This window comes from Podarcis erhardii (assembly GCF_964252035.2).
Source record: "Podarcis erhardii genome assembly, chromosome: 13".
NCBI lineage: Eukaryota > Metazoa > Chordata > Lepidosauria > Squamata > Lacertidae > Podarcis > Podarcis erhardii.
This window is the reverse complement of record NC_138502.1, coordinates 3,324,696-3,352,491: the sequence shown is the minus strand read 5'-3', so window position 1 is coordinate 3,352,491 and position 27,796 is coordinate 3,324,696. Positions and strand designations below refer to the sequence as shown.

Here is a 27,796-nt window from a genome sequence, read left to right as displayed (position 1 = left end):
GCGCTGTGGGTTAAACCACAGAGCCTAGGACTTGCCAGTCAGAAGGTCGGCGGTTCGAATCCCCGCCACGGGGTGAGCTCCCGTTGCTCGTTCCCTGCTCCTGCCAACCTAGCAGTTCAAAAGCACGTCAAAGTGCAAGTAGATAAATAGGTACCACTCCGGCGGGAAGGTAAACGGCGTTTCCATGCGCTGATCTGGTTCGCCAGAAGCGGCTTAGTCATGCTGGCCACATGACCCGGAAGCTGGACGCCGGCTCCCTCGGCCAGTAAAGCGAGATGAGCACCGCAACCCCAGAGTCGGCCATGACTGGACCTAACGGTCAGGGGTCCCTTTACCTAATCCTAATGGGAGTATCCTCCATTTCCCCCTGAATCTTAGGGTTTTGCACTCACCCTAAACCATCTGGGAGACGAGAGGGATCTGCGACTCCTGCCCTTGCAATATGCCAGAGGTTGATGACTCAGTTGGTAGAGCGTGAGAATTTTAGTCTCACGGTTGTGGGTTCGAGTTTTACACCAGGCAAAAGTTTCCTGCGTTTAAGGGGTTGGGCTAGATGAATGGGGTGTAAAAGGTATAGTTAAACGGACCCCTGACCATTAGGTCCAGTCGTGACCGACTCTGGGGTTGCAGCGCAGGAGCAGGGACCGAGCAACAGGGGCTCATCCCGTCGCAGGCGCCGACCTTCTGATTGGCAAGTCTTAGGCTCTGTGGTTTAACCCACAGCGCCACCCGCATCCCATATGGGGCATGGAGTGAGGCTTGCCTTAAATGGAGCATCTTTTGCTTTTGTTGTGCGAGGAGGCCTTGCGACACAGCTGCTTGCCATTACAAGATTGCAGTTGTGGGCCTTGCGGCGTTTTATCGTGCCGCCGCCGGCTCTCCAAACGAGCTTCTTGCAAAGCGCATCTTTGCAAAGGAGCTCTTTGGCTTGCAAGAAAAGAGAGAGGCCTTGTTTCTTCTTTGGCAAAAGCTCCCCTTCTTTTTGCTTCGAAGCTTGGAGAAGGCTTACCTCTCCTATCGTCTGTTCAAATAAAACAATTTAGAACAAAGGGAAAGAAACGCCGTGGTCCTGAGAGGCTGGCGAACGGAGAAGATGGGTCCAGGTTGGCAACTTTTGGAACCGAGATGGAGGATGCAGGAGCGCATCTGGATGTGATGATGTTGTAAACAAAAAATGCCCTTTTCCCAAGAGCCCATATGGAGTCCTTACATAGGTTCCCTATTGGTAGGAGAAGATAACAGAGGCCAACCAGAGAATATTGAGAAGCAAAGCAGCTAGTAAGCCTGATCTTTATTGATCTGTTGCAACGGGGTGCTCCCCTCACATGCAGGAGAGAGGAGGGACCCCGAAAAATGGCGCGCAAGGCCTTATAAAGACTTTTGAAATTGCCACCCTGTAGATCAAGACCACCCCCAGAAACATCATACATACATCACAGAAAAGGCGGTCTAAAACAGAATTTTTAATATTGTTTTTCTTCTGTTGTTGTTTATCTCCTGTCTGGTAGGTTACTTGATTGGATTGCCTGGGGAGCCTGGCCAGTCTTTTGTAGTGATAAATACTTAGTTCCTGGGCCAGGTCACAGGCTCACACCCTATTCAAACACAGACATACCCTTAAGACAGGATTTGTGAAGGAAAAGACAATGGGGAGGCTTTTCCAGTTTGACCCTGCAGAGAAAACATTTGCTCAGTTTATAAATCAAAATGGTTCCAGGTTGGCCTTCCTGTGCTGATCTATGTATGTGCTTGGTTGGTACACTTATGAACATTACCATATAGCTAAGACCATAAAATTCCTATCACAGATGGAGGATACAGGAGCACACTTGGATGTGCAGAGGAACTCCAGAGAGCCGGGCTCAGGCTCCGGCCCCCCAAACCCCGTCTCCCTGCCCCCATGGATTTCTGCTGCGTCCACGCAAGCCTTGACCCGACGAGTTTATGTCAACAACCTTTCCTGACAGTGCAGAATCGTCGCTGTTTGCCCACCGCATATCCCGGCTCGCGGCTGCAGTCTCTGCCAGACGCCGCTGCATCTTGACACCCTCCGTTGACATGATCCCCATCTGGCCTTGGCTGGTCCTCCTGGTGGTCTCAGGACCCTCTCGGGCGGCCGGGGAGGGGCTGCAGGAGATCTTGGGGGGCCACGTTCCCAAGGTGAGTCGGGGAGCTTTGCCGGGTACCGGGGAGCAACTGTCTGGGATAGGGGTGTTCAGAAGATTTTGGGGGGCACACCTGGGTCCCGTATACCCCAGCCGTGCCTGGATTCGGCCTCGGGGCGTTTTGCACAGGAGAGCCCTCTGAGCACGTCCAGAGGGCTTGCAGCAACGCCGGAAGCAGGGGAAACGTCGTCTGCGTCATAGGATGGCGCAACGTTTATAAAAGTAAGCCTGGCCTGGTGAATTTCCTCCCTCCCACTAGAACTTGTGGGTGTATGATGAAGGTGAGCGTTGGAAGAGTCAGGCCAGGCCAAAGGAAGTCCTCTTTTGTGCAGTTAAACTGTGGAACTCCCTGCCACAGGATTCTTCTGATGGGAGTGGCGGACTCCTCCTCCTTCCCAGACAGGAGACTGGGCTCCGGGTGGGCTGCGTTCAGCCCCACATCTCCCGCTGACGCTTTGGGTTCAGCCTCGGGGGCATTTCGTGCTGGAGATACCTCTGAGCATGTCCAGAGTGCCTACAGCAGCGCCAGGGAAAACAATGTCCGGCTCGTAGGATGGGGGGCGGGGGTAAGCTCTCTTTAAAGAAGAGAGGCATGGGAAATAAATATCCTTCGTGAAATGATTGCTCTGCCCTCACAAAATCCCTGGCGCCTTTTCGCAACTGCGCCGCAGGCAGGAGCTCAACAGGTGAAGTTTTCCCTGGAGGCTGCCTTCGCAAAGCATCATGGGGTTTGTAGTTTCCTCCCTGAAATGGAGAAGCAGTGGGTGATGGGAAATTAGTTTTTAGAGTTTGGGAAGGGTTTCCCACCCCACAGGTCACCTAATATTTTGAAAGTAAAGAACTGAATTACTTGGTCCCTGCCATATATATATTTTTTTCTGACAGGGGCTCCTAACCCCTTTCATAGCTATGGTGCTCTTCATCTGGGCAGTTTACAATATAAAAAGACAAAAATACATGCCGTCATAACAAACAAAAACACACTGTGTTTATTTTTTGAAATAATAATCGCCTTACAGCTTTGTGGGTGGGGAGAGAAGGAAACAGAGAGGAGGGAGGGAGGGGGAGAGAAGGAAACAGAGAGGAGGGAGGGAGGGGGAGAGAAGGAAACAGAGAGGAGGGAGGGAGGGGGAGAGAAGGAAACAGAGAGGAGGGAGGGAGGGAGGGAGGGAGGAAGGAAGGGAGGAAGGAAGGAAGGAAGGAAGAGAAAGAAAGAAAGAAAGAAAGAAAGAAAGAAAGAAGGAAAGAAGGAAGGAAGGAAGGAAGGAAGGAAGGAAGGAAGGAAGGAAAGAAAGAAAGAAAGAAAGAAAGAAAGAAGGAAAGAAGGAAGGAAGGAAGGAAGGAAGGAAGGAAGGAAGGAAAGAAAGAAAGAAAGAAAGAAAGAAAGAAAGAAAGAAAGAAGGAAGGAAAGAAGGAAGGAAGGAAGGAAGGAAGGAAGGAAGGAAGGAAGGAAGGAAAGAAAGAAAGAAAGAAGGAAGGAAGGAAAGAAGGAAGGAAGGAAGGAAGGAAGGAAGGAAGGAAGGAAAGAAAGAAAGAAAGAAAGAAAGAAAGAAAGAAGGAAGGAAGGAAAGAAAGAACTAAAAATGTTGAAGTACTACCTACCTACCTATATAAAATAATAAAAGTAAAAATAAAAAGGGTATATAAAAAAACCCTTTGGGAGGATGAGGGGAAGGAAAAATATATTGTTATTAAATAATCTGTTTCGTTGTGTGTGTGTGTCTTTAAAAGCAACAAACAAAAAAAGGGGAAAAGAAAAGAAAAACAACAATAGCAAAGGCAATAAGGTGAAATAGTAAAAAATAGTGATGGTAATGATGAAAGGGTGGGAGGGGGGGACGGACACTGATAGATTCCCCCCCCCACACACAATTTAATTTTAAAGATAATGATAACATTACTCAATAATAAAAAGAAGAGGAAATTAGGGCTGAAGCAGAGGTCCCAGGAAGTTGTCTCTGTTGGTTCAGGCCTCCTTCGAGAGTGCCAACATTTTAATTCCTGAGAGATGAAGATGAAGATGAAGATGAAGATGAAGATGAAGATGAAGAAGAAGAAGAAGAAGAAGAAGAAGAAGAAGGAGAGGAAGAAAAGTTTGGGTCTTGTGTCCCTCTCCCTAGTTCCTCCCCTTTTCTTCCCAACCCAATACTGCATGCAACACTAACCTCTCGCAACAAGTGAAACTGATCTGTAGAAAATGCAATGCATGTATTTTTGTAAAGTAATAAATTGCGGGTGCCGTTGTGGGTTAAACCACAGAGCCTAGGACTTGCCAGTCAGAAGGTCGGCGGTTCGAATCCCCGCCACGGGGTGAGCTCCCGTTGCTCGGTCCCAGCTCCTGCCCACCTAGCAGTTCAAAAGCACGTCAAAGTGCAAGTAGATAAATAGGTACCACTCCGGCGGGAAGGTAAACGGCGTTTCCGTGCGCTGCTCTGGTTTCGCCAGAAGCGGCTTAGTCCTGCTGGCCACATGACCCGGAAGCTGTACACCGGCTCCCTCGGCCAGTAAAGCAAGATGAGCGCCGAAACCCCAGAGTCGGCCACGACTGGACCTAAAGGTCAGGGGTCTCTTTACCTTTACCTTTAAATCTTTAATAATAATAAAAAGTTAGGGTTCCAGGTGGAGAAATCGAAGTTAGAAACAGAATTGTTAGAACCAAAGACTAAGGTACTATCTAGAATGTATAACTTGCTGTTAAAATGGAATACACAAGACGAAATGGTTAAATCGGCTATGATAAAGTGGGCACAGGACATTGGGCATAACATTATGTTTGAGGACTGGGAAAGGTTGTGGACCACTGGGCTGAACTTCACCGCATGTAATGCTCTGAAGGAAAATGTAATGAAAATGATATATAGATGGTACATGACCCCAGTTAAACTTGCCAAAATATACCATTCGTCTGATAATAAATGTTGGAAATGTAAAGAAAATGAAGGAACATTCTTTCACCTCTGGTGGACATGCCCTAAAGTGAAGGCCTTCTGGGAAATGATATATAATGAGCTGAAAAAGGTATTTAAGTATACCTTCACTAAGAAACCAGAGGCCTTCCTTCTGGGTATTGTCGGCCAGAAGGTGCTAAAGAAGGACCGAACATTTTTTATGTATGCAACAACGGCAGCAAGGATACTCATCGCTAAAAACTGGAAAACTCAAGATCTACCCACACTGGAAGAGTGGCAGATGCAGCTGATGGACTATATGCAACTGGCCGAGATGACTGGCAGAATCCGAGACCTGGGAGAAGAGAGGATTGAGGAAGACTGGAAGAAATTTAAGACGTATCTACAAAAACATTGTAATTTGGTTGAATGTTAAGAAGGATGCTAGATTATAAAAAATTGGCCACCACTAAATTAGATTTGAATTTGATGATAAGTGAGATTAAAGAAAACATAAATTTTTTGGAGAATTGCTAGATTATATTTAAATGAGTGGATATAAGATCGTAAACAAGTTGATAATTTGCTTGGAAAAACCTTTTTACGATGTAAATGGGAGCGGGAGACGTGAGGGAGTCCAAAGAAGCGATGAAACCACGTTATGATATAAGTAAGGTTGTTTATTATTTGTGTATTTGTATTCAAAAATTTTAATAAATATTTATATAAATAAATAAATAAATAAATATTTAATAATAATAATAATAATAGCCTTACAGCTAATACAGTATAACTGCTCATCCGCACAGCAGGAAGGGGCTTCGATTGACTTACATCTAGTGGCCTCTGTTTGAGTGGCGAGTGTATTATAGGGCCCCAGGGCCTTTCACAGCTGGGCTACAGGCAGAAATTCAACAGGTGAAACCCGCCACCTCCACATCCTGCTGACCGAAGCTTTATAGGTTGAAATTCTGCCTATTGCACAATTTAAAGGCGTAGAAGCCCCCTTCCGGGTAGGTGGGTAAATAAGGCGTCTATTGCAGCTCCTAATTTATTTATTTAAAGTAAATAAGACGTAATTCTGCTTCCAAGAGTTATTTTTCTTCCCCCGCGGAATCCAGATTTCATTCCCACGAGACGCCAGCGCAAGAAAGAAATGCCGAATTGACAATGGCTCCGAGCTGCACCGAAAACGAGCCCTGCTATTAATTAATTACAATTGGCTTTCTAAAGCAGTTTACGCAGGGGAAAAAATATGTATTAAATTTTAACGGGGCAACAGCGCCACCTTGTGGTGCTGAGGTGTAATGAACTGTGGAATATTCTTTATTTGCAGCAGCAGCAGCAGCACCTACCGGTCAGTTCTGGTAATTCACCCGTTCCCTATTTCTTTTCCGGGTCGGTGCTGTCACCTAGTGGCCAATGATGGTAAATGGCCGTTATATCTTTTCCCCCAGTACGGCCAGTGCTTCCAGTCCGTCTCTGGAGAGGCAGGTGCTTTGAATGTTGGGCAGAGATGGGGAGACCCCTCCCCGACGGCCACATTGGTCATTGATCCGCGTACGGTGACAAGGTAAGTGCCTGAGTCACGCTGCGAGGTCCTGAGAGCCATCGGGGCAGTGGCATAGCAAGGTCAGGGGGTGCCCGGGGCGGAAAATTTCTTGTCAAAACCCCACCGCCCACTGAAATTAGGAAAAGAAGGAAAAAACCTGAGAACCTGAGAAAGTTTCTGGATTTTCAGTGTGTTTATAAAACTGGTGGAATAATAATAATAATAATAATTTATTTATACCCCGCCCATCTGGCTGAGTTTCCCCAGCCACTCTGGGCGGCTCCCAATCTAGTGTTAAAAACAATACAGCATTAAATTTTAAAAACTTCCCTAAACAGGGCTGCCTTCAGATGTCTTTTAAAAAGAAGATAGCTGCTTCTTTCCTTCACATCTGGTGGGAGGGCGTTCCACAGGACGGGCGCCACTACCGAGAAGGCCCTCCGTCTGGTTCCCTGTAACCTCACTTCTCGCAATGAGGGAACCACCAGAAGGCCCTCGGAGCTGGACCTCAGCGTCCGGGTAGAATGATGGGGGTGGAGACGCTCCTTCAGGGATACTGGGCCTTTGAGGCTGTTCAGGGCTTCCAAGGTCAGCACCAACACTTTGAATCGTGCTTGGAAACATACTGGGAGCCAATGCAGATCTCTCAGGACCGGCATGTGGTCTTGGCAGCCACTCCCAGTCACCAGTCTAGCTGCCGCATTCTGGATTAGTTGCAATTTCCGGATCACCTTCGAAGGTAGCCCCACGTAGAGCGCATTGCAGTAGTCCAAGCGGGAGATAACTAGAGCATGCACCCCTCTGGCGAGACAGTCTGCGGGCAGGGAGGGTCTCATCCTGCATACCAGATGGAGCTGGTAGACAGGCGCCCTGTACACAGAATTAACCTGCACCTCCATGGACAGCGGTGAGTCCAAAATGACTCCCAGGCTGCGCACCTGGTCCTTCAGGGGCACAGTTACCCCATTCAGGACCAGGGAGTCCTCCAGACCTGCTCGCCCCCTATCCTCCAAAAACAGTACTTCTGTCTTGTCAGGATTCAACCTCAATCTGTTAGCCGCCATCCATCCTGCAACTGCCTCCAGACACTCACACAGGACCTTCACCGCCTTCACTGGTTCTGATTTGAAAGAGAGGTAGAGCTGGGTGTCATCTGCATATTGATGGACACCCAGTCCAAACCCCCTGATGATCTCTCCCAGCGGCTTCATATAGATGTTAAAAAGCATGGGGGAGAGGACGGAACCCTGAGGCACCCCACAAGTGAGGGCCCAGGGGTCTGAACACTAACCCCCCCACCACTTTCTGAACACGGCCCAGGAGGAAGGAGCGAAACCACTGTATGACAGTGCCCCCAGCTCCCAGCCCCTCTAGACGGTCCAGAAGGATGTTATGGTCGATGGTATCAAAGGCCACTGAGAGATCCAGCAGAACTAGGAAACAGAACTAGGGACTGGGGGGCAGGAAAGCACCTCTGTGGCTTTAACAAGGGCAAGAAAAACAGGCGGAAATTCAACGGGTGCAGTATCTTTTGCCCCAAAGATGAACTGATATGGGGTGGGGTCAGGCCGTCGCACAAGTGGTAGAGCATCAGACAGAATGTCCCAGGTTCAACCCCTGAGGGCTGGGAAAGGACTCCCTGCCTGAAAAACTCTGAGAAAAACTGGGCTGCGGGTTGGTGTACACAATACTGTACTGAGGTAGATATCGCTCTCCATAAGGCAGAGTCTTTGCACAAGAAGTCGCTTGTTCAGATTTTGGCCCCTCTCATTAAAGGACGGCAGGGAATACGGTAAATATCTCTCAGTTAGGGACGCCAGTCAGAAGAGGCAATACTTAGAGATGGGCCAATGATCTGACTCTGAAAGAGGCAGCTTCGTGTGGTTTGCTTCGCCAGTTGGATTTCTGCCTGCCTGGGAACAACCCTTCTTAAAAAATAAAACAACAACCAAGAAAACAAAGGAGGGGAATTTTAGAGTTGAGATAACTTCCGAACCAACATTATTATTATTATTATTATTAATTGGTTTGGGAGTTTAATAATAATAATAATAATAATAATAATAATAATAATAATAATATTTGTGCCCCATCTATCTGACTAGGTTGCTGCAGCCACTCTGGGCAGCTTCCAACACATAAAAATACAATAAATCATTAAACATTGAAAAGCTTCCTGCATTTCGGGGGTTGGTCTAGATGACCCTCAGAGGTCCCGCCCAACTCTACCATTCTGGGATTAAGTGGGGCCTGGCTGATCTCAGCAGCTTCTGATTCCGTCTCCCCAGTGCCACCTCCTATTTCGACTTCCGCACTTTCGACCCGGAAGGCGTGATCTTCTACGGGGACATGAGCCCCGGAGTCAACTGGTTCCTCCTGGCTCTGCGCAACGGGAAGCCCGAAATCCAGATCCACAACACCTTGACGAACGTCACCGTTTCCGGGGGGCGGCGCCTCGACGACGGCCAGTGGCATCGGGTACGGGGTGTGTGTATGTGTTTGTGTGTGTTCCTGTGACAGATGCAAAGTTTAGGTAGATGAAGACGCAACTCGCTCTGCACAAACAGACCCCTCTGAAATGCCCCAAAATATTGGGGCAGGACCCATATGTGGTCTCGGGCTGGGAGGTGCCAGGGAGGACCTAAACTGGCACTCCCCAAACTATTAGAAGCTCCTGACCCATTGGCTTCATAAACCAACCCCACACTTGTTCAGGTGACGGTAAAGGACCCCTGACGGGAAAGGACAGAGCTCCCGTTGCTCGGTCCCTGCTCCTGCCAACCTAGCAGTTCGAAAGCACGTCAAAGCGCAAGTAGATAAATAGGTACCACTCCAGCGGGAAGGTAAACGGCGTTTCTGTGCGCTGCTCTGGTTCGCCAGAAGTGGCTTAGTCCTGCTGGCCACATGACCCGGAAGCTGTACACTGGCTCCCTCGGCCAATAAAGCGAGATGAGCGCCGCAACCTCAGAGTCGGCCACGACTGGACCTATCGGTCAGGGGTCCCTTTACCTTTAACTTTGGAAAGGCGGCATGCAAATAAAATGATTGATTGATTGAGCACTGTTAAAGGGATGGGATAGGAGGGCCTCTGTGTGTCAATATCTAAGGTGTAGTGGTTAGTAAAGGTAAAGGGATCCCTGACCATTAGGTCCAGTCGTGACCGACTCTGGGGTTGCGGCGCTCATCTCGCTTTATTGGTCGAGAGAGCCGGCGTACAGCTTGTGGGTCATGTGGCCAGCAGGACTAAGCCACTTCTGGTGAACCAGAGCAGCGCATGGAAACACCGGTTACCTTCCCCCCAGACTGGTACCTATTTATCTACAGTCATACCTTTTGTTACATTTGCTTCAGGTTAAATCTTTTCAGTTTGCGTCCTGCGGCGACCCAGAAGTACCGGAAAGGGTCACTTCCGGGTTTCGCCGCTCGCGCATGCGCAGACGCTCAAAATGACGTCATGCGGTGAATCACGACCAGTGCACCCGCAGACACGGGTTGCGTTCTGCTCATGTTGTGAACGGAGCTCTGGAACGGATCCTGTTCGCAACCAGAGGTACCACTATACTAGCATTTTTGGCGTGCTTTCGAACTGCTAGGTTGGCAGGAGCAGGGACCGAGCAACGGGAGCTCACCCCGTCACGGGGATTCGAACCGCCAACCTTCTGATCGGCAAGCCCAAGAGGCTCGGTTGTTTAGGTGCCATCCATTTTGGGAAACTCTGATCTAAAGGAAGGGGGAGGGCTGTAGCTCCGTGCGAGAGCATCTGGGTCCCAGGTTCAGTTCCTGAGAACTGCAAGTAGGCCTGGGAGTGGTCTCGGCTGAAACCCCAGAAATCTGCAGTCAGTGTGTAGACAATTTACCAGACTCTGAATAAGGCAGCTTGGCCCCTTCCAAACACCCCAATAAACACAGCCCCTTGGCTATTGGCTTCTGCTCAAAAAGCCTCTGTGTTAATTGAGCAACACTAAAGCGCATTGAAGGGCATTGTTCACATTAAAATCAGAGCGCTTTTGTTCCGCTCTTCAGGGAGAAAGGGGGCTCCCAGAGATGTCAGTGGCAAAGCACTCCCTGCTCTCAATCTTACAATCTCAAGCTGCTTTCACTTTTTTTGTCTGTTTTTGAGATGGGATCTGAAATATACTCTGAGTCGAGAGTGGATTTCGTGCTCTTTATTCAGCTCATAGTGGTGAGGAGGGAACGAAAGTCCCCTCAAAGTATCTGCTTTATATACATTATTTACACAATGGGCTGCACGTGATTGGCTAATTCCGGAATTCTCCTGTAGGCCAATCAGGTTGTGGATTCACTTGCATCAGGAGCTGGATTGGGTGGCTCCTGCCGACCAATCATACTGCTGCATTGTTCTAGGACCAATCAGACTGCTGCATTCTGAATCCTATTGTTCTAGGACCAATCAGACTGCTGCATTCTGAATCCTATTGTTCTAGGACCAATCAGACTGCTGCAGTTTGGATCCTATTCAACTCAGTACATAACAGGATCTTTGCCTTTCACGCCCACGTGTGAATTCTGTGTAGCGTCTGCATGTCACAACTGACATTCCAGTCCATATCTCTCTCCCCATCTGTGCTTTAATTCAGACCTCCCTTTTTCTGGGGGAAACCTGCCACGTTAAAAAAACAAACAAAAAAACCCGTTTGCGGGCCTGTTTGTCATATTAAGCCTCCCGTGTGGAAGACACGACACGAGAGGGAAAGGAGTGTGGAGGGAGGAGGAAAACAGAAAACCCCAGCACTCTTCTTGAGCTTGCAGAGCGATGTGCCTGTATGATATCAACCGCTGAATGCTTGCCCATGTTCCTGCCAGAGTAGAGAGACAAGGAAGGGGAAATTGTGAGCCTTTCCTGTTCCTAACGTCTCTCCGCTCTGCCCGACAGATCATGGCGAAGAACGAGGGGCACAGTGTCCTGCTGGCGGTGGACGGCGTTGACCAGCTGACCCTCAACCACGTCTCCGAAGCCATTGTGGAGGCCCCTGTCTTCGCCCTGCGCATTGGCGTTGGGGGCTTGCTGATCCCCACGGAGGAGCTCCTTGTCCCAGTAAGAGAGCCTGTCCCCTTCCTTGTATGCTAGAAGGGGCTGCAGGTGGGGGCTGGAGCTCCTTGGCACAGGTATGGTTGGAGGAGCCAACAGTAGGTGGCGCTAGAGGGCACTGTTTCTGCATCAGGACCCCCCCCATCTCCGGCAGCATAGAGCGGAACGGTTTGTTGGGGCTGCAATAGCTGGAGACCGGTCCTCTCGCAGTGCCAAGCATCGCTGTGGAATTGGGGGGGGGGTGCTTCTTGAAAATATTGGGAGGCTGCCCCCTGCCCTCCCAGATGGTGAACCTGGCTCCCTCTGGTGGTGGAGGTTAGAAAGAACACCAGGTCACTAATAATAATAATAATAATAATAATAATAATAATAATAATAATTTATTTATTATTTATACCCCACCCATCTGGCTGGGCTTCCCCAGCCACTCAGGGCGGCTTCCAACACAATATTAAAATACAGTAATGCCTCAAACATTAAAAGCTTCCCTAAACAGGGCTGCCTTCAGATGTCTTCTAAAAGTTTGGTAGTTGTTTTTCTCTTTGACCATCTGGTGGGAGGGAGTTCCACAGGACGGGCGCCACCACCGAGAAGGCCCTCTGCCTGGTTCCCTGTAACTGGGCTTCTCGCAGGGAGGGAACCGCCAGAAGGCCCTCGGCGCTGGATCTCAGTGTCCGGGCAGAACGATGGGGGTGGAGACGCTCCTTCAGGTCTACTGGGCCTTTGAGGCCGTTTGGGGCTTTCAAGGTCAGCACCAACACTTTGAATTGTGCTTGGAAACGTACTGGGAGCCAATGCAGATCTCTCAGGACCGGTGTTATGTGGTCCCCCAGTCCCCAGCCTAGCTGCCACATTCTGGATTAATTGCAGTTTCCGGGTCACCTTCAAAGGTAGCCCCACATAGAGCGCATTGCAGTAGTCCAGGCAGGAGATAACCAGAGCATGCGCTACTCTGGCGAGACAGTCTGCGGGCAGGGAGGGTCTCATCCTGCGTACCAGGTGGAGCTGGCAGACAGCCGCCCTGGACACAGAATTGACCTTCGCCTCCATGGACAGCGGTGAGTCCAGAATGACTCCCAGGCTGCACACCTGTCCTTCACATGGATAGAGCCCCTGTTTGATGGATGGATGGTTTCTAAGAATCCTATACCGTTCTTCTTCCAAACAGATCCCAGGGCAGCATGCAAGAACCCACCATTCCTGTCAGTTTAATGTTTATTTATTTTATTAAACAAAATAAACCCAGGACAAATCGCATGGAGAACTATGGTTTCAGCGCAAGGTTGGACGTTATCGTTGAACTTGCTCTTCTAAAACAATACAAAAAATACCCCTTTTTCCATAGCTCAGCCGGTGGAACATTTCGGAGTTGTGGGTTCGAGATCCACGTCGGGCAAAAGATTCCTGCATTGTAGGGAGTTGGGCTAGATCAGGGGTAGGCAAACTAAGGCCCAGGGGCCGGATCCGGCCCAATCACCTTCTCAATTCAGCCCGTGGACAGTCCGGGAATCAGCATGTTTTTACATGAGTAGAATGTGTCCTTTTATTTAAAAGGCATCTCTGGGTTATTTGTGGGGCATAGGAATTCGTTCATACTTTTTTTCAAAATTTAGTCCGGCCCCCCACAAGGTCTGAGGGACAGTGGACCGGCCCCCTGCTGAAAAAGGTTGCTGACCCCTGGGCTAGATGATTCATAATCCCGCGAGGCTGGTTTATATGTATTCTTTCGTCGTAATTCAGTTTAATCAAATGGACCACATTTTCTCCATCTATTCAGATATAGCAGGAAATACGCCCTGTACCCCCGCTCCCCAAATTTTAGCTTTTACAATCTTAGCAGCAGTTATACGGTTAAACGTTATAATTGTACTAAAGCGTCATAACAAATCTCCTCACGTACCATCGAAGCAGCAGAAGTCAGGTTTGAATTTCTGTCGCCCCGGCTGTCTCCACAGAAACAGAATTAACTGCAGCCTCAGGCAAAGAAATCTCAATGGCAATAACATCCCTTAATCTCTACAGTGCAAACCAAAACACAGTTTCCTCCGGCAACTTAGCTGGGTACGAGAGACAGCTGTCTATCGCAGGGGTAGGCAACCTAAGGCCCGGGGGCCGGATCCGGCCCAATCGCCTTCTCATTCCAGCCCACGGACAGTCCCGGAATCAGCGTGTTTTTACATGAGTAGAATGTGTCCTTATATTTAAAATGCATGTCTGGGTTATTTGTGGGGCATAGGAATTTGTTCATTCCCCCCCCCTCCAAAATATAGTCTGGCCCCCACAAGGTCGGAGGGACAGTGGACCAGCCCACGGCTGAAAAAGGTTGCTGACCCCTGGCCTATCACAACAGACCCACAAATATATGTGTGGGGGGGAAATAGATTACCGTATTTTTTGCTCCATAAGATGCACTTTTTTCTTCCTAAAATGTAAGGGGAAATGTCTGTGTGTCTTATGGAGCGAATGCGTGGTCCCTGGAGCCGAATTGCCCAGGGAAAGAGGGAAGTGGGTGCTGAAACAAAGCCGCTGATCGTTCGCCCAATCGGGGAGAGAGATAAGGGGCACTAGAGATAAAGGAGGCTGCCTGGGAGGGGGAAGGTAAAGACAGCAAACTTGCAAAGGGGGGGAAACAGGAAGACTAAAGCAATAAGGAGAGAAATTAGAAGAAAAGGAGGAGCAAAAAACTGCTCCAGTTAAGGAAAAGACACTAAGGCAAACAAGAGGGAAAGGAGTGTTGAAAGGAAACAGTTGATCGGTGGGATCGGGAGAGAGATAAGGGAGGCTAGAGGAGGCTGCCTGGGAGGGGGGAGGTAAAAGCCCATGGATCCTCAGGATTTTTACATTGGTCACCCCAAATTCACCATCAGATCACATGTCTGTGGCCACAGCATGAACCACAAAAATCATACACCCAGTGTTTTCCTCCAGAATATTTTTTTCTTGTTTTCCTCCTCTAAAAACTAGGTGCATCTTATGGTCAGGTGCGTCTTATGGAGTGAAAAATACGGTACATGAAACTAGGAGTGCAAATCAGTCTAGAAAACCCACACTCAGAAGAGGGGGGCTTATTTTGAAATGAATTGCAATTTGTAATGTGCCCCACGGTCATCTAGTCCAACCCCGTACAATGCAGGAATCTCAACGACAGATGGCCGTCCAACATCTGCTTTAAAATCTTCAAGGAAGGAGAGTCCACAACCTCCCGAGGGAGTCTGTTCCCCTGTCGAACAGCTCTTGCTGTCAGAAAGTTCTTCCTAATATTTAGTCGGAATCTCCTTTCTTGAAACTTGAAGCCACGGGTTCGAGTCCTACCCTCCGGAGCAGGAGAAAGCAAGCTTGCTCCATTTTCCGTGTGATACACCTTCAGATATTGGAAGGTGGCTCTCATATCTCCTCTTGGTCTCCAATCAAAACATACCCAGCTCCTTCGACCGTTCCTCATCAGGCGTGGTTTCCAGACCCCTGGTCATCTTGGTCAACCTTCTCTGCACATCTTCCAGCTTGTCAACATCCTTCTTAAATTGTGGCTCCCAGAACTGGACGCAGGATTCCAGGTGGGGTCTGACGAAAGCACAGTAGAGGAATATTATGACTTCCCTTGACTTGGAGTCAGCAAACTTTTTCAGCAGAGGGCCGGTCCACCGTCCCTCAGACCTTGTGGGGGGCCGGACTATATTTTGAAAAAATAAATAAATGAACAAATTCCTATGCCCCACAAATAACCCAGAGATGCATTTTAAATAAAAGCACACATTCTACTCATGTAAAAACACACTGATTCCTGGACCGTCCGCAGGCCGGATTAAAAAGGTGATTGGGCTGGATCCGGCCCCTGGGCCTTAGTTTGCCTTCCCATGGGTTAGATCAGGCTTCCTCAACCTCGGCCCTCCAGATGTTTTTGGCCTACAGCTCCCATGATCCCTAGCTAGCAGGACCAGTGGACAGGGATGATGGGAACTGTAGTCCCGGGCCTCAGTTTGCCTACCCATGACCTGGACACAAGGGTTCTGTTGATGCAGCCTAGAATAGCTCTTTATTCCGTAGCACAGCTCTTCTCAACCTGTAAGTCCCCAGATGTTGTTGGATTACAACTCCCATCATCCCTGAGCTCTGGCCTCGCTAGCTAGGGATGATGGGAGTTGTAGTCCAACAACATCTGGGGACCCACAGGTTGAGAACCGCTGCGCGTAGCACCACACCGCTGTCTCACGCTCCTCTGGGACCGCTAGATCCCTTTCCACATGTGCTGCTGTTGAGTTGGGGGGTGTGATAGGAATTTTATGCAACAGATCAATAAAGATCAGGCTTACTAGCTGCTTTGCTTCTCAATATTCTCTGGCTGGCCTCTGTTATTTTCTCCTACCAATAGGGAACCCACTTAAGGACTCTATATGGGCTCTTGGATACCCCATAAGGGAAAAAGAACAGATTTTCTTTACAACAGGGGCTCACACCCTATATCTCCACCCCTAGTTTTTCCTCCCTTAAGTGCAGAACCTTGTATTTGTCCCTGTCGAATTTTGGTTTTCCTCTCCCTGCCCTTCACCCTCTTCACTCCCTTTCCCTTCCAGCTCAACCCAGCCATGGACGGCTGCATGAGGCGATGGAATTGGCTGAACAAGAGCACCGAGTGGCTGGAAGGGACGTCCCTGGAGGACAAAGACACCAAGGTCTGCTTCCCCACCATCCGCAGGGGGAGTTTCTTCCCGGGGAACGGAATGGCCACCTTCTCCCTATCAGGTACCAGTTGGGCAGGACCCCACGAATGTCTCGCTCCCCCAGTTCTGCAACCCAAGCCTAGATCTCTGTTCCCTTGAGCTGAATAGCAAAAGCCACAGACCTTCCATTGCGATGCAATCCTGACACCGGTTGCCCTAAGGCCAGGCTGCCGCAATGCCATCGCTGTGGGGCTGACCTCGCACTCAATCTGGAAGCTGCTGTGAGTGCGGGAGGCTGCGGCCCGGTTGCTGAATTATAGGCAATTAGACTTATGAACCTTAGTGGTACACCCAGCACAACTTTGTTGTTGTTGTTGAGTCGTTTAGTCGTGTCCGCCTCTTCGTGACCCCCTGGACCAGAGCACGCCAGGCACTGCTGTCTTCCACTGCCTCCCACAGTTTGGTCAAACTCATGCTGGTAGCTTTGAGAACACTGTCCCACCATCTCGTCCTCCGTCTTCCCCTTCTCCTTGTTGTCAGCATCGCCCTTGAGCCAGTGTCACCAACTGGACTCATGCACTTCAGCCCCAACTGGGCTAGGCGAGCTGGGTAGCACTTCCAGAGACCACCTTTTACACAGGAACAGGTCAAAGTGCTGTGGACTCACAGCTTGAAGTTGTGAGCACCGGATTCACTTCCACAATACAGTCGTCGCACAGCAGAGTATAGCAGAGTCTGGCAGTGTATAAACAACTCGGAGAGCAGCTCTGTAGAATATCTTCTTTTATTCTATAACTACAACTATAATACAAAACTATATACAAAGCTAAAAAGGTCTAAGCATAAATGAATGCTGCACTGAGAGTCTGCAGCTGCTCTTAGCAGCAACCTTATCTCTACACACGATCTCTAACACTCAGTCTCTCTCTCTCTCTCTCCCCCCCCCCCCCACACTGACTGACTGACTGGCTGACTTGGTGCTGGAGCTGAATAAGTAGAAAGCAGCACACTGCTCCTCCTCTCTGGAGAATCAGCAGACTCATCAGGCGATTCTTGGATATGGGAGGGGTGAAATCTCCTCATCTGTGCCCTCCATCTTTCCCAACATCAGGGTCTTTTCTAGGGAGTCTTCTCTTCTCAGGAGGTGGCCAAAGTATTGGAGCCTCAGCTTCACGATCTGTCCTTCCAGTGAGCACTCAGGGCTGATTTCCTGCAGAATGGAGAGGTCTGTTCTTCTTGCAGTCCATGGGACTCTCAAGAGTCTCCTCCAGCACCAGAATTCAAAAGCATCCATTCTTCGACGATCAGCCTTCTTTATGGTCCAGCTCTCACTTCCATACATCACTACTGGGAAAACCACAGCTTTTACTATACAGACCTTTGTCTCTGTATGTCTTTGTGATGTCTCTGCTTTTTAAGATGCTGTCTAGGTTTGTCACTGCTTTCCTCCCAAGAAGCAGGCGTCTTTTAATTTCGTGACTGCTGTCACCATCTGCAGTGACCATGGAGCCCAAGAAAGTAAAATCTCTCACTGCCTCCATTTCTTCCCCTTCTATTTGCCAGGAGGTGATGGGACCAGTGGCCATGATCTTCCTTTTTTTGAAGTTGAGCTTCAGACCATATTTTGCGCTCTCCTCTTTCACCCTCATTAAAAGGTTCTTTAATTCCTCCTCACTTTCTGCCATCAAGGTTGTTTCAGCTGCATATCTGAGGTTGTTGATATTTCTTCCGGCAATCTTAATTCCGGCTAGGGATTCATCCAGCCCAGCCTTAGTCTTTATACTATCAACTATCAATCAGAGATCTGCTGCCAGATTTCAGGGTGTTCCTATGAGTCTACCTTGGTTCGCGAATGCCTCGTGACTTGAACGCTTTGGCTCCCGAACGCCGCAAACCCGGAAGTGAGTGTTCTGGTTTGCAAACATTCTTTGGAACCCGGACTCCTGACGGGGCTTCTGATTGGCTGCAGGAGCTTCCTGCGTGCAATAATTATTTGTCCATATTTTTTTCTTCCCATTTTTTGTGTGTTGTTCCAATCGTTCTCTCTCCTGTCAGTTATGATACAATGAGGACTGTGTAACTCTCAATAAACTTATAACCCCCCCCTCTTCTCTCTCCCCCCCCCCCGCAACTCTCACCCTCCAGGCCTCCCTACTGGAGTCATCTCTGCCAACCAGATCTGGTCCCTGACTGTGGAGATGTGGATCGGGGCAGCCCCACAATCAGCGCCCCTGCTGGCTGCCTCCGCTTTCCCCCTGCGCTTGAGCCTCCATCGCACGGTGAGGGCTGCACCATGTAGACCCCCGAGGAAGGGGGGGACGGAAGAGGCGTGGCCCCCAAAACAGCAACACCGGGACCCCAGAGACCCTGAAATAATGGACACATGGGTCTACAAAATGCAAAAAGCATGGGGCGCATGTGAACCGCACGTTAAGCAAAGAGTTTTGATGCAGGGAGAACTGTCATGGCTTCCTCCCCCCCCAAAGAATTCTGGGAGTTGTAGTTTCTTGAGGGTGCTGGGAGTTGTTACAACTACATTTCCCAGAGTTCCATGGGAAGAGGGATGGGTGATTAAACCACTCTGGTCCCTGGCCAATGTGGCCATTCTCCCATCAGCCCTTGCAACACAGGTGTGCTGGCTCAGACTGATGGGAATTGTAGTCCAAAATGGATAGAAGACCCCAGATTGGCTGTCGACCAATCGCTCCGGTCTGACCCCACCAAGCATCTCGCCAAAGATGGACGGGAGAGCCGACCCTCCTGCAAACGTAGGTTGGGGGGGAATCTGGTATACCTGAAGGAGCGTCTCCATCGCCATCGCTCAGCCAGACACTGAGGCCCAGTGCCAAGGGCTTTCTGGTGGTTCCCTCCCTGTGGGAAGTGAGGTTACAGGGAACCAGGCAGAGGGCCTTCTCGGTGGTGGCGCCCGCCCTGTGGAACGCCCTCCCACCAGATGTCAAAGGAAAAAACAACTACCAGACTTTTAGGAGACATCTGAAGGCAGCCCTGTTTAGGGAAGCTTTTAATATCTCAAGGACTATTGTATTTTAATATTTTGTTGGAAGCCGCCCAGAGTGGCTCGAAAAACTCAGCCAGATGGGCAGGATATAAATAATAAATTATTATTATAGTGGTACCTTGGGTTACATACGCTTCAGGTTACAGACTGCTAACCCAGAAATAGTACCTCGGGTTAAGAACTTTGCTTCAGGATGAGAACAGAAATCGTGCTCTGGCGGCGTGGCAGTAGCAGGAGGCCCCATTAGCTAAAGTGGTGCTTCAAGTTAAGAACAGTTTCAGGTTAAGAACGGACCTCTGGAATGAATTAAGTACTTAACCCGAGGTACCACATTATTATTATTATTATTATTATTATTATTATTATTATTATTATCTCTGCTCATGGCCCCAGCCGACACCCACCTTTGGGGAGACTTCACATTTCGCCACCAGCCACCTTTTTTCCTGCCCGTCATGTGTCTGTGAGTTCCAGAGATCTCTCTTGGCTGGCCAGGTTCCTAATCTCCTGCCCTTCTCTTTCCCCCCATTTCGTGCTCCAGGATCTGACGGCTCACCTGGGGAACAAGACGGTCCTTCAGGTGCCCTTCCCCCTGGGGGGCTGCTTGGATGCCCCCCTACTCCTGAGCATCACCCCGTCCCACGCCACGCTCCGCCTGGGTGACGCAGAGACCTCGAAGCCCACCCCAAAACTGGATTTCGAAAGCCTGAAGCACACCTGGCTGGGGGAAAAGGGGGACCTCGTCGTCGGGGGGCTGCCTGGTAGGTGTCCCCCTAAAAAATGTGTATGCCCCCCCTGCAAAGGGGTGGGGAATCTCAGCTCCAGGATGTGGCCCCCAGACCTCTCCACCTGGCCCTCTGAACCTTCCCCCAGGCTGCACCCCTTACCATCCTCCTAGAGAGGTTTTGTTGTTGTTGTTGAGTCGTTTAGTCGTGTCCGCCTCTTTGTGACCCCCTGGACCAGAGCACGCCAGGCCCTCCTGTCTCCCACTGCCTCCCGCACTTTGGTCAAACTCATGCTGGTCGCTTCGAGAACACTGTCCCACCATCTCGTCCTCTGTCGTCCCCTTCTCCTTGTGCCCTCCATCTTCCCAACATCAGGGTCTTTTCCAGGGAGTCTTCTCTTCTCCTGAGGCGGCCAAAGTCTTGGAGCCTCAGCTTCAGGATCTGTCCTTCCAGGGAGCACTCAGGGCAGATTTCCTTCAGAATGGAGAGGTTTGATCTTCTTGCAGTCCATGGGACCCTCAAGAGTCTCCTCCAGCACCAGAATTCAAAAGCAACCATTCTTCGGCCATCAGCCTTCTTTATGGTCCAGCTCTCACTTCCATACATCACTACTGGGAAAACCAGAGCTTTAACTATACAGACCTTTGTTGGCAAGGTGATGTCTCTGCTTTTTAAGATGCTGTCTAGGTTTGTCATTGCTTTTCTCCCAAGAAGCAGGCGTCTCTTTATTTCGTGGCTGCTGTCACCATCTGCAGTGATCATGGAGCCCAAGAAAGTAAAATCTCTCACTGCCTCCATTTCTTCCCCTTCTATTTGCCAGGAGGTGATGGGACCAGTGGCCATGATCTTCGTTTTTTTGATGTTGAGCTTCAGACCATATTTTGCGCTCTCCTCTTTACCTGGCCGGAAATGCGTGTCATAAGGCCCCTTCCTTGCCGGGATGGAGGCTAGAGAAAGCTGTGTACAAAGGTGCAATTTGCATCCCTTGCTCCGCCCACATTTGCCTCTGGCCCCGCCCACCACCGCCATGTGGCCCTTGCATGGCAGCCCAGGCAGAAAGGTGGCCCTCGGTCTGCAAAATTCTCCCCCACCTCCCTGTTTTACTGTTTCCGTTCTAGTCCAAACCCGTGTGTTGTTTTCCAGCACGCTTTTATTTCCTGCTCTAATTTTTAAAAATAAAATTACAGTGGTCCCTTGGTTCTCAAACGCCTTGGTACTCAAACAACTTGGAACCCAAACGCCGCAAACCCGGAAGTAAGTGTTCTGGTTTGCAAACTTTTTCCGGAAGCCAAACGTGCTCCGTTTTGAGTGCCACACTTCCATTTTGAGTGTTACGCCAAGATCTGTCTGTTTTTGCTCTTTATTTTGCATTTTTGCAGCTCTTTTTATTTTATTTTCAGCTACTGATCTGTTGGTTGTGTGACTGCAGTGCATTTTTTACTCCTTTTATGGATCGATGGTCTCGTTAGAGAGTAAAATTCATTTGCTCAATTGCTTAGAGAGTAAAATGTTCAATTGCTGTTTTAGGGGTTGTTTTTAAAAGTCTGGAACAGATCGATCCGTTTTGCGTGACTTTCTATGGGAAAGTGTGCCTTGGTTTTGGAACATGCTTTGGTTTTGGAACAGACTTCCGGAATGGATTAAGTCTGAGAACCTGTACCTGTTTTTGACTGTGTGCCCTCTTGTGGTGGCAACCAGCTGATTAATAGGGCATCTGCTGCAAAAAAGGTGGTCTTGGGGGGTGAATGCCATTGCCTATGTTGTTCTTTAGTCATGTCCGCCTCTTCGTGGCCCCCTGGACCAGAGCACACCAGGCCCTCCTGTCTTCCACTGCCTCCCGCAGTTAGGTCAAACTCATGCTGGTAGCTTTGAGAACACTGTCCCATCATCTCGTCCTCCGTCGTCCCCTTCTCCTTGCGCCCTCCATCTTTCCCAACATCAGGGTCTTTTCCAGGGAGTCTTCTCTTCTCATGAGGTGGCCAAAGTATTGGAGCCTCAGCTTCAGGATCTGTCCTTCCAGTGAGCACTCAGGGCTGATTTCCTTCAGAATGGATGTTGTTATTGTTGTTGTTTAGTCGTGTCCGACTCTTCGTGACCCCGTGGACCAGAGCATGCCAGTCACTTTAGAATGGAGAGGTTTGATCTTCTTGCAGTCCATGGGTCTCTTGAGTCTCCTCCAGCACCAGAATTCAAAAGCATCCATTCTTCGGCGATCAGCCTTCTTTATGATCCAGCTCTCACTTCCATACATCACTACTGGGAAACCCACAGCTTTAACTATACGGACCTTTGTTGGCAAGGTGATGTCTCTGCTTTTTAAGATGCTGTCTTGGCCATTGCCTATAAGTGCATATAAATCATCTTTCCTCCATTGTGATACCCACCCATTCCGTTCCACTTCTGTTTCATTACAGGACAGGAAAAATTCCCGGCGGCCCAGGAGAGGAGTTTCTTCCGGGGCTGCCTGCGTGGGATCCGGGTTCAAGGCCATGAGCTGGACTTCGACGAGGTGCAGTCCAGAAGCAACTCTATCTGGCCCCACAGCTGCCCCGGAGCCGACGTAGGCCAGGCCAAGGCGGACCAAGAGGAGTAGGGCGTACGTCAGCGCATCTTTTCCCATGGAACCACCCCCTCCTGCCCCCCCAGCTCACTAATCCCCCCCTTGCACATTTAACACACAACCAGGCCGCTCTCAACAGTCACGGCTTCTCCCCCCAAGGGATCCTGGGAAATCTAGTTTTCCACGGGTGCCGAGAACACGAGAGACAGGATGCTGGTGCCACCTGTCCAGCCAAGCTTCCTGTTTTCACGGCGGCCGTGCCCATGAGCAGGATCCGAGTGCGAGAGTCGCTATCGCAGCTGTGGGGGCAGTGCACAGCCATTGTGGCAAGGAGCCTTTGACAGCTCTCTCCTCCATGAGGGTTTTAAGGCCGTCTGTCATGGATGCTTTAGCTGGGAATCCTGCATTGCAGGGGGTTGGTTTGGATGACCTCCGGGGGTCCCTTCCGACTCTACGACTCTGTGATTCCAAGGAGACCCTATACCCCTCAGCGACTTACAGTTCCCCTAGCTGGTAGTTAAACTACTCTGCGAATGGTTCCTCCATGAACAGAGGAGTCTCCTCTTTCCCCCCCTTTTTTAAAATTTTATTTTGACAAAGTAATCATCACAAATAAATAAGGATAAAAACGAGCACCCCACGCCCCCAAGGCCATTCCGTTGTAACCATCCAACCTCCCAAAATTTCGACACCTCTAGCGATGGTTTGACCCCTTTCCGTTTTGACAAATTCTATTAACACCTTCCCTATCGCCTCAAAATCATTTCTCCTGCGTATTCCCTGTCTTACCTTTATTATAAATAGCTATATCCCACACCTCTTTATAGCATTCTTCCATTTTATATTCCCCTTGGCCCTTCCGCTTCCTAGCTATAATAATTCGTGCAGCCATCAATAAATTTGTGAGCAAGTCCTTCATAGCCTGCGAACTGTCCGCCCCATCATAAATTGATAATAATGCAACCTCTGGACTTTTGGTCAGCTTTAAGTCAGTGATTTCTGTTATCTCCTTAAACGCCCTTTGCCAAAAAATTGTATGTATTTACACATGTGAACATACCATAATTCCGTTTCCTGGCATCTCAGAGGAGTCTCCTAAGAACTCTCAGCGCCCTTAACAAACTACAGCTCCCAGGATCCTTTGGGGGACGACGACAGACTGTTTAAAACGCCGTGATTCTGCTTTAAATGCGCAGTGCAGACGAGGCCTCAGTCCGATGCGTAGTTGTGCGATTGCTGAGTGGCTGGGAATGGCCTGACCAGATTTCGGTTGTGATTGTGGGCGGTTGTGCGAGGTTTTGCGTGTGTGTTGTGTGTAGGGACAGGGCGGCGATTGAATCTGGCAGTCTCAGCTTCCTTTACTTTCATGTTATTGTTTTTCCAGTCCTAAGTATGGTGCTTCTCATTTTTACGGCGGTCTGCCATTTTTAAACAGAAAAGAAATCCAGCATCTTGGCGCAGATTTATTTTCATGTACACATTTTTTTTGCTTGATATAGACATTTTTGCAAAGCGATTTCCCCTAATTTAGTGCAATTTTGGGGGATATGTTTTATATATATAGATATATATACACACACACACATATATATACACACACACATTTATGTATATGCATTTATATTCACACTTTAGCTTAGTACAGTATGTACACATTATTTCTCCTGTACACATTTCTCAGCCGGAGAGAACTGTATTGCAAACTCAAAAAGAGAAATACAAATTTCAAAGGATGGATGTGTTTCTGTTTGCATAGCGTTTTTGGAGTAGCTAGATTCTTCTTTAAATACAAACTGAACTGAATCTTTCCCCAGTCCCTTCTGGGTGTGGAACTTGCCCCCGACAAGTCAAAAATTCTCCTGGTTTTGACTGAACTTAAGCCTACTCAAGAGAGCCAAACACCTCGGGGTGAGTCACTTTATAAAAAGGACGCAAAGGGCCGCCGGAGATCATTCCCCCCCACTCCTATTTACTCAAGAGTAAGCCCCGCTGTTCTCAATGGGATGTGTAGGGTTGCAGCTAGGCCGGGCACCCCCCAAACTGGGCCCTCCAGCTGTTTTGGGACTACAACTCCCATCATCCCTAGCTAACAGGACCAGTGGTCAGGGATGATGGGAACTGTAGTCCAAAAACAGCTGGAGGGTTGAGTTTGGGGATGCCTGAGCTAGGCAGCGCAATCATGTTGTCTGTTTGCTCAGAAGTAAACCCTGGAGTGGGGCTTTCTAATAATAATAATAATAATAATAATAATAATAATAATAATAATAATAATAATAATAATAATTTGGACCACATCTGCCAGTCACAATGCAGTGCTTTAGCGCTCTTTGGCCCCAAAAGAGAGAGCAGGTTATAAGTTCTAAGCATGAAGGCAGGCCATAAATGTAAAGGGCGTGTGATGGTCACTTTTGTGGCATGCCTGAATCGGAGTTGGCTGTGTGTGGTGGCAGAGTAGTGTTGTAAGGAAATCTGCCCTTCTTCCCTTATGGGGTACTCAAGAGCCCGTATAGAGTCCTTATGTGGGTTCCCTGTCGGTAGGAGAAAATAACAGAGGCCAACCAGAGAATATTGAGAAGCAAAGCGGCTAGTAAGCCTGATCTTTATTCAAGCTGTTGCAGCAGGGTGCAGGGTCCCTGAGAAGGACCCAGAACAAAGGACTCTATACGGGCTCTTGGATACCCCATAAGGGAAGAAGGGCAGATTTTATTTACAAAAGATGGCGACCACGAAGGGACCAAAAAAGCTAGTTGCAGCCTTGATAGTAAAGGTAAAGGGACCCCTGACCCTTAGGTCCAGTCGTGGCCGACTCTGGGGTTGCGGCGCTCATCTCACTTTACTGGCCGAGGGAGCCGGCGTACACCTTCTGGGTCATGTGGCCAGCATGACTAAGCTGCTTTTGGTTTACCTTCCCGCCGGAGTGGTACCTATTTATCTACTTGCACTTTGACGTGCTTTCGAACTGCTAGGTTGGCAGGAGCAGGGACCGAGCAACGGGAGCTCACCCCGTCGCGGGGATTCGAACTGCCGACCTTCTGATTGTAAGTCCTAGGCTCTGTGGTTTAAGCCACAGCGCCACCCGCGTCCCGTGTACGTAATAGGAATGATAAATCTGTTGCAAGAGTGTTCCCAATTAACTGGGCTGTTTGGTGCTTTTTAAAAAAACAACACCACCCAGTTATTTCTAATGCAGGTCCTTAAATAAGAAGAGCCTGTTGAATCAGTCCACTGGCATCCTGCTCTCACAGTGGCTATTATGGAAAACCTGAAAGCGGGATTCGAACACAAGACCCCTCTCGCCTCCTGCGGTTTCCAGCAACTGGGATTCAAAAACATTGCCGGCTCTGACCGTGAAGGCAGACCATAGAGACATCCTAGCTTGTAGCCGGTGATAGCCCTCTCCTCCGTAAATTTGTCCAATCCTCTTTTAAATCCATCCGAGTCGGTGGCAGGGAGTTCCACGGTTCACCTTCAAGCTGCGGGAAGGACTTTCTTGGAACCTTCCAACAACAGGAAAATGGAGGGTGCCTTAAAAATAGGATGCCTCTATCGTGTGCTGCGCTGGCTCGCCAGATGCAGCTTGTCACGCTGGCCACGTGACCCGGAAGTGTCTGCGGACAGCGCTGGCTCCCGGCCTCTAGAGTGAGATGAGCGCACAACCCTAGACTGGCCCGGACGGGCAAGGGTACCTTTAAAAAAAAAATTCTCTCTCACACACACCACAGGGAACTGCTACCCCTCTAAGTAACTCCGTTAATGTGTGACCCCAAAATTCTGGATGCCCTCAAACCAATGCCAAAATTTAGTGCTGTGAACCCCACACGTCACCCCCAAACTGCGTAATTGACAATTCAGGGTCACAAGTTAATGCCCCCAAAATCCAACCTCGTTGAGCGCCGAGGTTTTGTGTTAGTTCTGTGCCGCACACCCCGTTTTTGGTGCCGCTGCCCAAAACCCCCCCGAGTCTTGCTCTGCTTTCTTTCGGACCACATTCGCCCGGCCGAGAGGCAAAACCGTCGAGCTTAGATGAACCCTCGCTGTCCCTTCGAATTCTACGACTTGTGGGGAGAGGCCGGGAGCTATCTAGGGCACAGATCCCCTGCTCTGTTTCCACCTCAGATCCCTCCAACCGGACTTCCCGGCTTTGGAAAGGCCAGCAGACGTTTGCCGGCAAAGCTCGAAGCCCATGAGGTCTAGAAACCTGCGTTGGAAGGGAGGCAAGAGCAGGGGTGGAGCAAGGTGGGTGCGGTGGGCGCGGTCTGCCCCAGGTGTCATCACCGGGGGTGTGTGACATTTGGCGCGCAACCCTCCCGCGACTCCCGCCTACCTTGAGCCGTCGGGAGGGAAGGGGGGTAGTTTCACGCTTTTCGCTGCTTCGTTTTGACAGCCCCGCACTCCCAGGCTGAACCAGGAAGGCCAGGGTATAAATAAAAATATATTATTATTATTATTATTATTATTATTATTATTATATTATGTAGATCACAGCCAGTCTTTTTTTACTGTGAGTAGATCGCAGTCTCGGGACGTGGGTGGCGCTGTGGGTTAAACCACAGAGCCTAGGACTTGCCGATCAGAAGGTCGGCAGTTCGAATCCCCACAACGGGGTGAGCTCCCATTGCTTGGTCCCTGTTCCTGCCAACCTAGCAGTTCGAAAGCACATTGAAGTGCAAGTAGATAAATAGGTACCACTCTGGTGGGAAGGTAAACGGTGTTTCTGTGCGCTGCGCTGGTTCGCCAGAAGTGGCTTAGTCCTGCTGGCCACATGACCCAGAAGCTGGACGCTGGCTCCCTCGGCTAGTAATGCGAGATGAGCGCCGCAACCCCAGAGTCGGTCACGATTGGACCTAATGGTCAGGGGTCCCTTTACCTTTACAGTCTCTTGGGAGTCCAACTAGATTTCAATGTGTGGGGGACAGGGCAAGAAATCTTCCACCGTGGGTACCACCTGACCTTGCTATGCCACTGGGCGAGAGAGCTAGGCTTTGCCAGGATGCTGAGCTTGGCACATGCTTCCCGTTCCCCGCCTGTTCCGTAGAAAGCCGCCGTTTCGGATCAGACTGTCGGTCGACATCGTTCAGTACTGTCCATACTGACTGCTGGCAGGTCCCCTGAAGATTTAGGAAAGGGGGTGTCTCTGCAATTCCCCCGTTTATAGGCCAGCCTGGGAGGGACATTAAAT

The 27,796-nt window shown here is 49.5% G+C and overlaps 1 protein-coding gene across 1 annotated transcript; it reads left to right on the top strand.

The window, feature by feature from the left end:
• Window positions 1–1,988: 1,988 nt before the first annotated feature.
• SHBG (sex hormone binding globulin) lies at window positions 1,989–22,683 on the top strand. Its single transcript, XM_081835733.1, has 8 exons — window positions 1,989–2,160; window positions 6,511–6,626; window positions 8,894–9,083; window positions 11,500–11,661; window positions 16,227–16,395; window positions 18,459–18,592; window positions 19,874–20,093; window positions 22,472–22,683. Exons 1-8 carry the CDS (start codon window positions 2,059–2,061, stop codon window positions 22,648–22,650), a joined length of 1,272 nt encoding a protein of 423 aa, XP_081691859.1. The 5' UTR covers window positions 1,989–2,058; the 3' UTR covers window positions 22,651–22,683.
• Window positions 22,684–27,796: the final 5,113 nt, after the last annotated feature.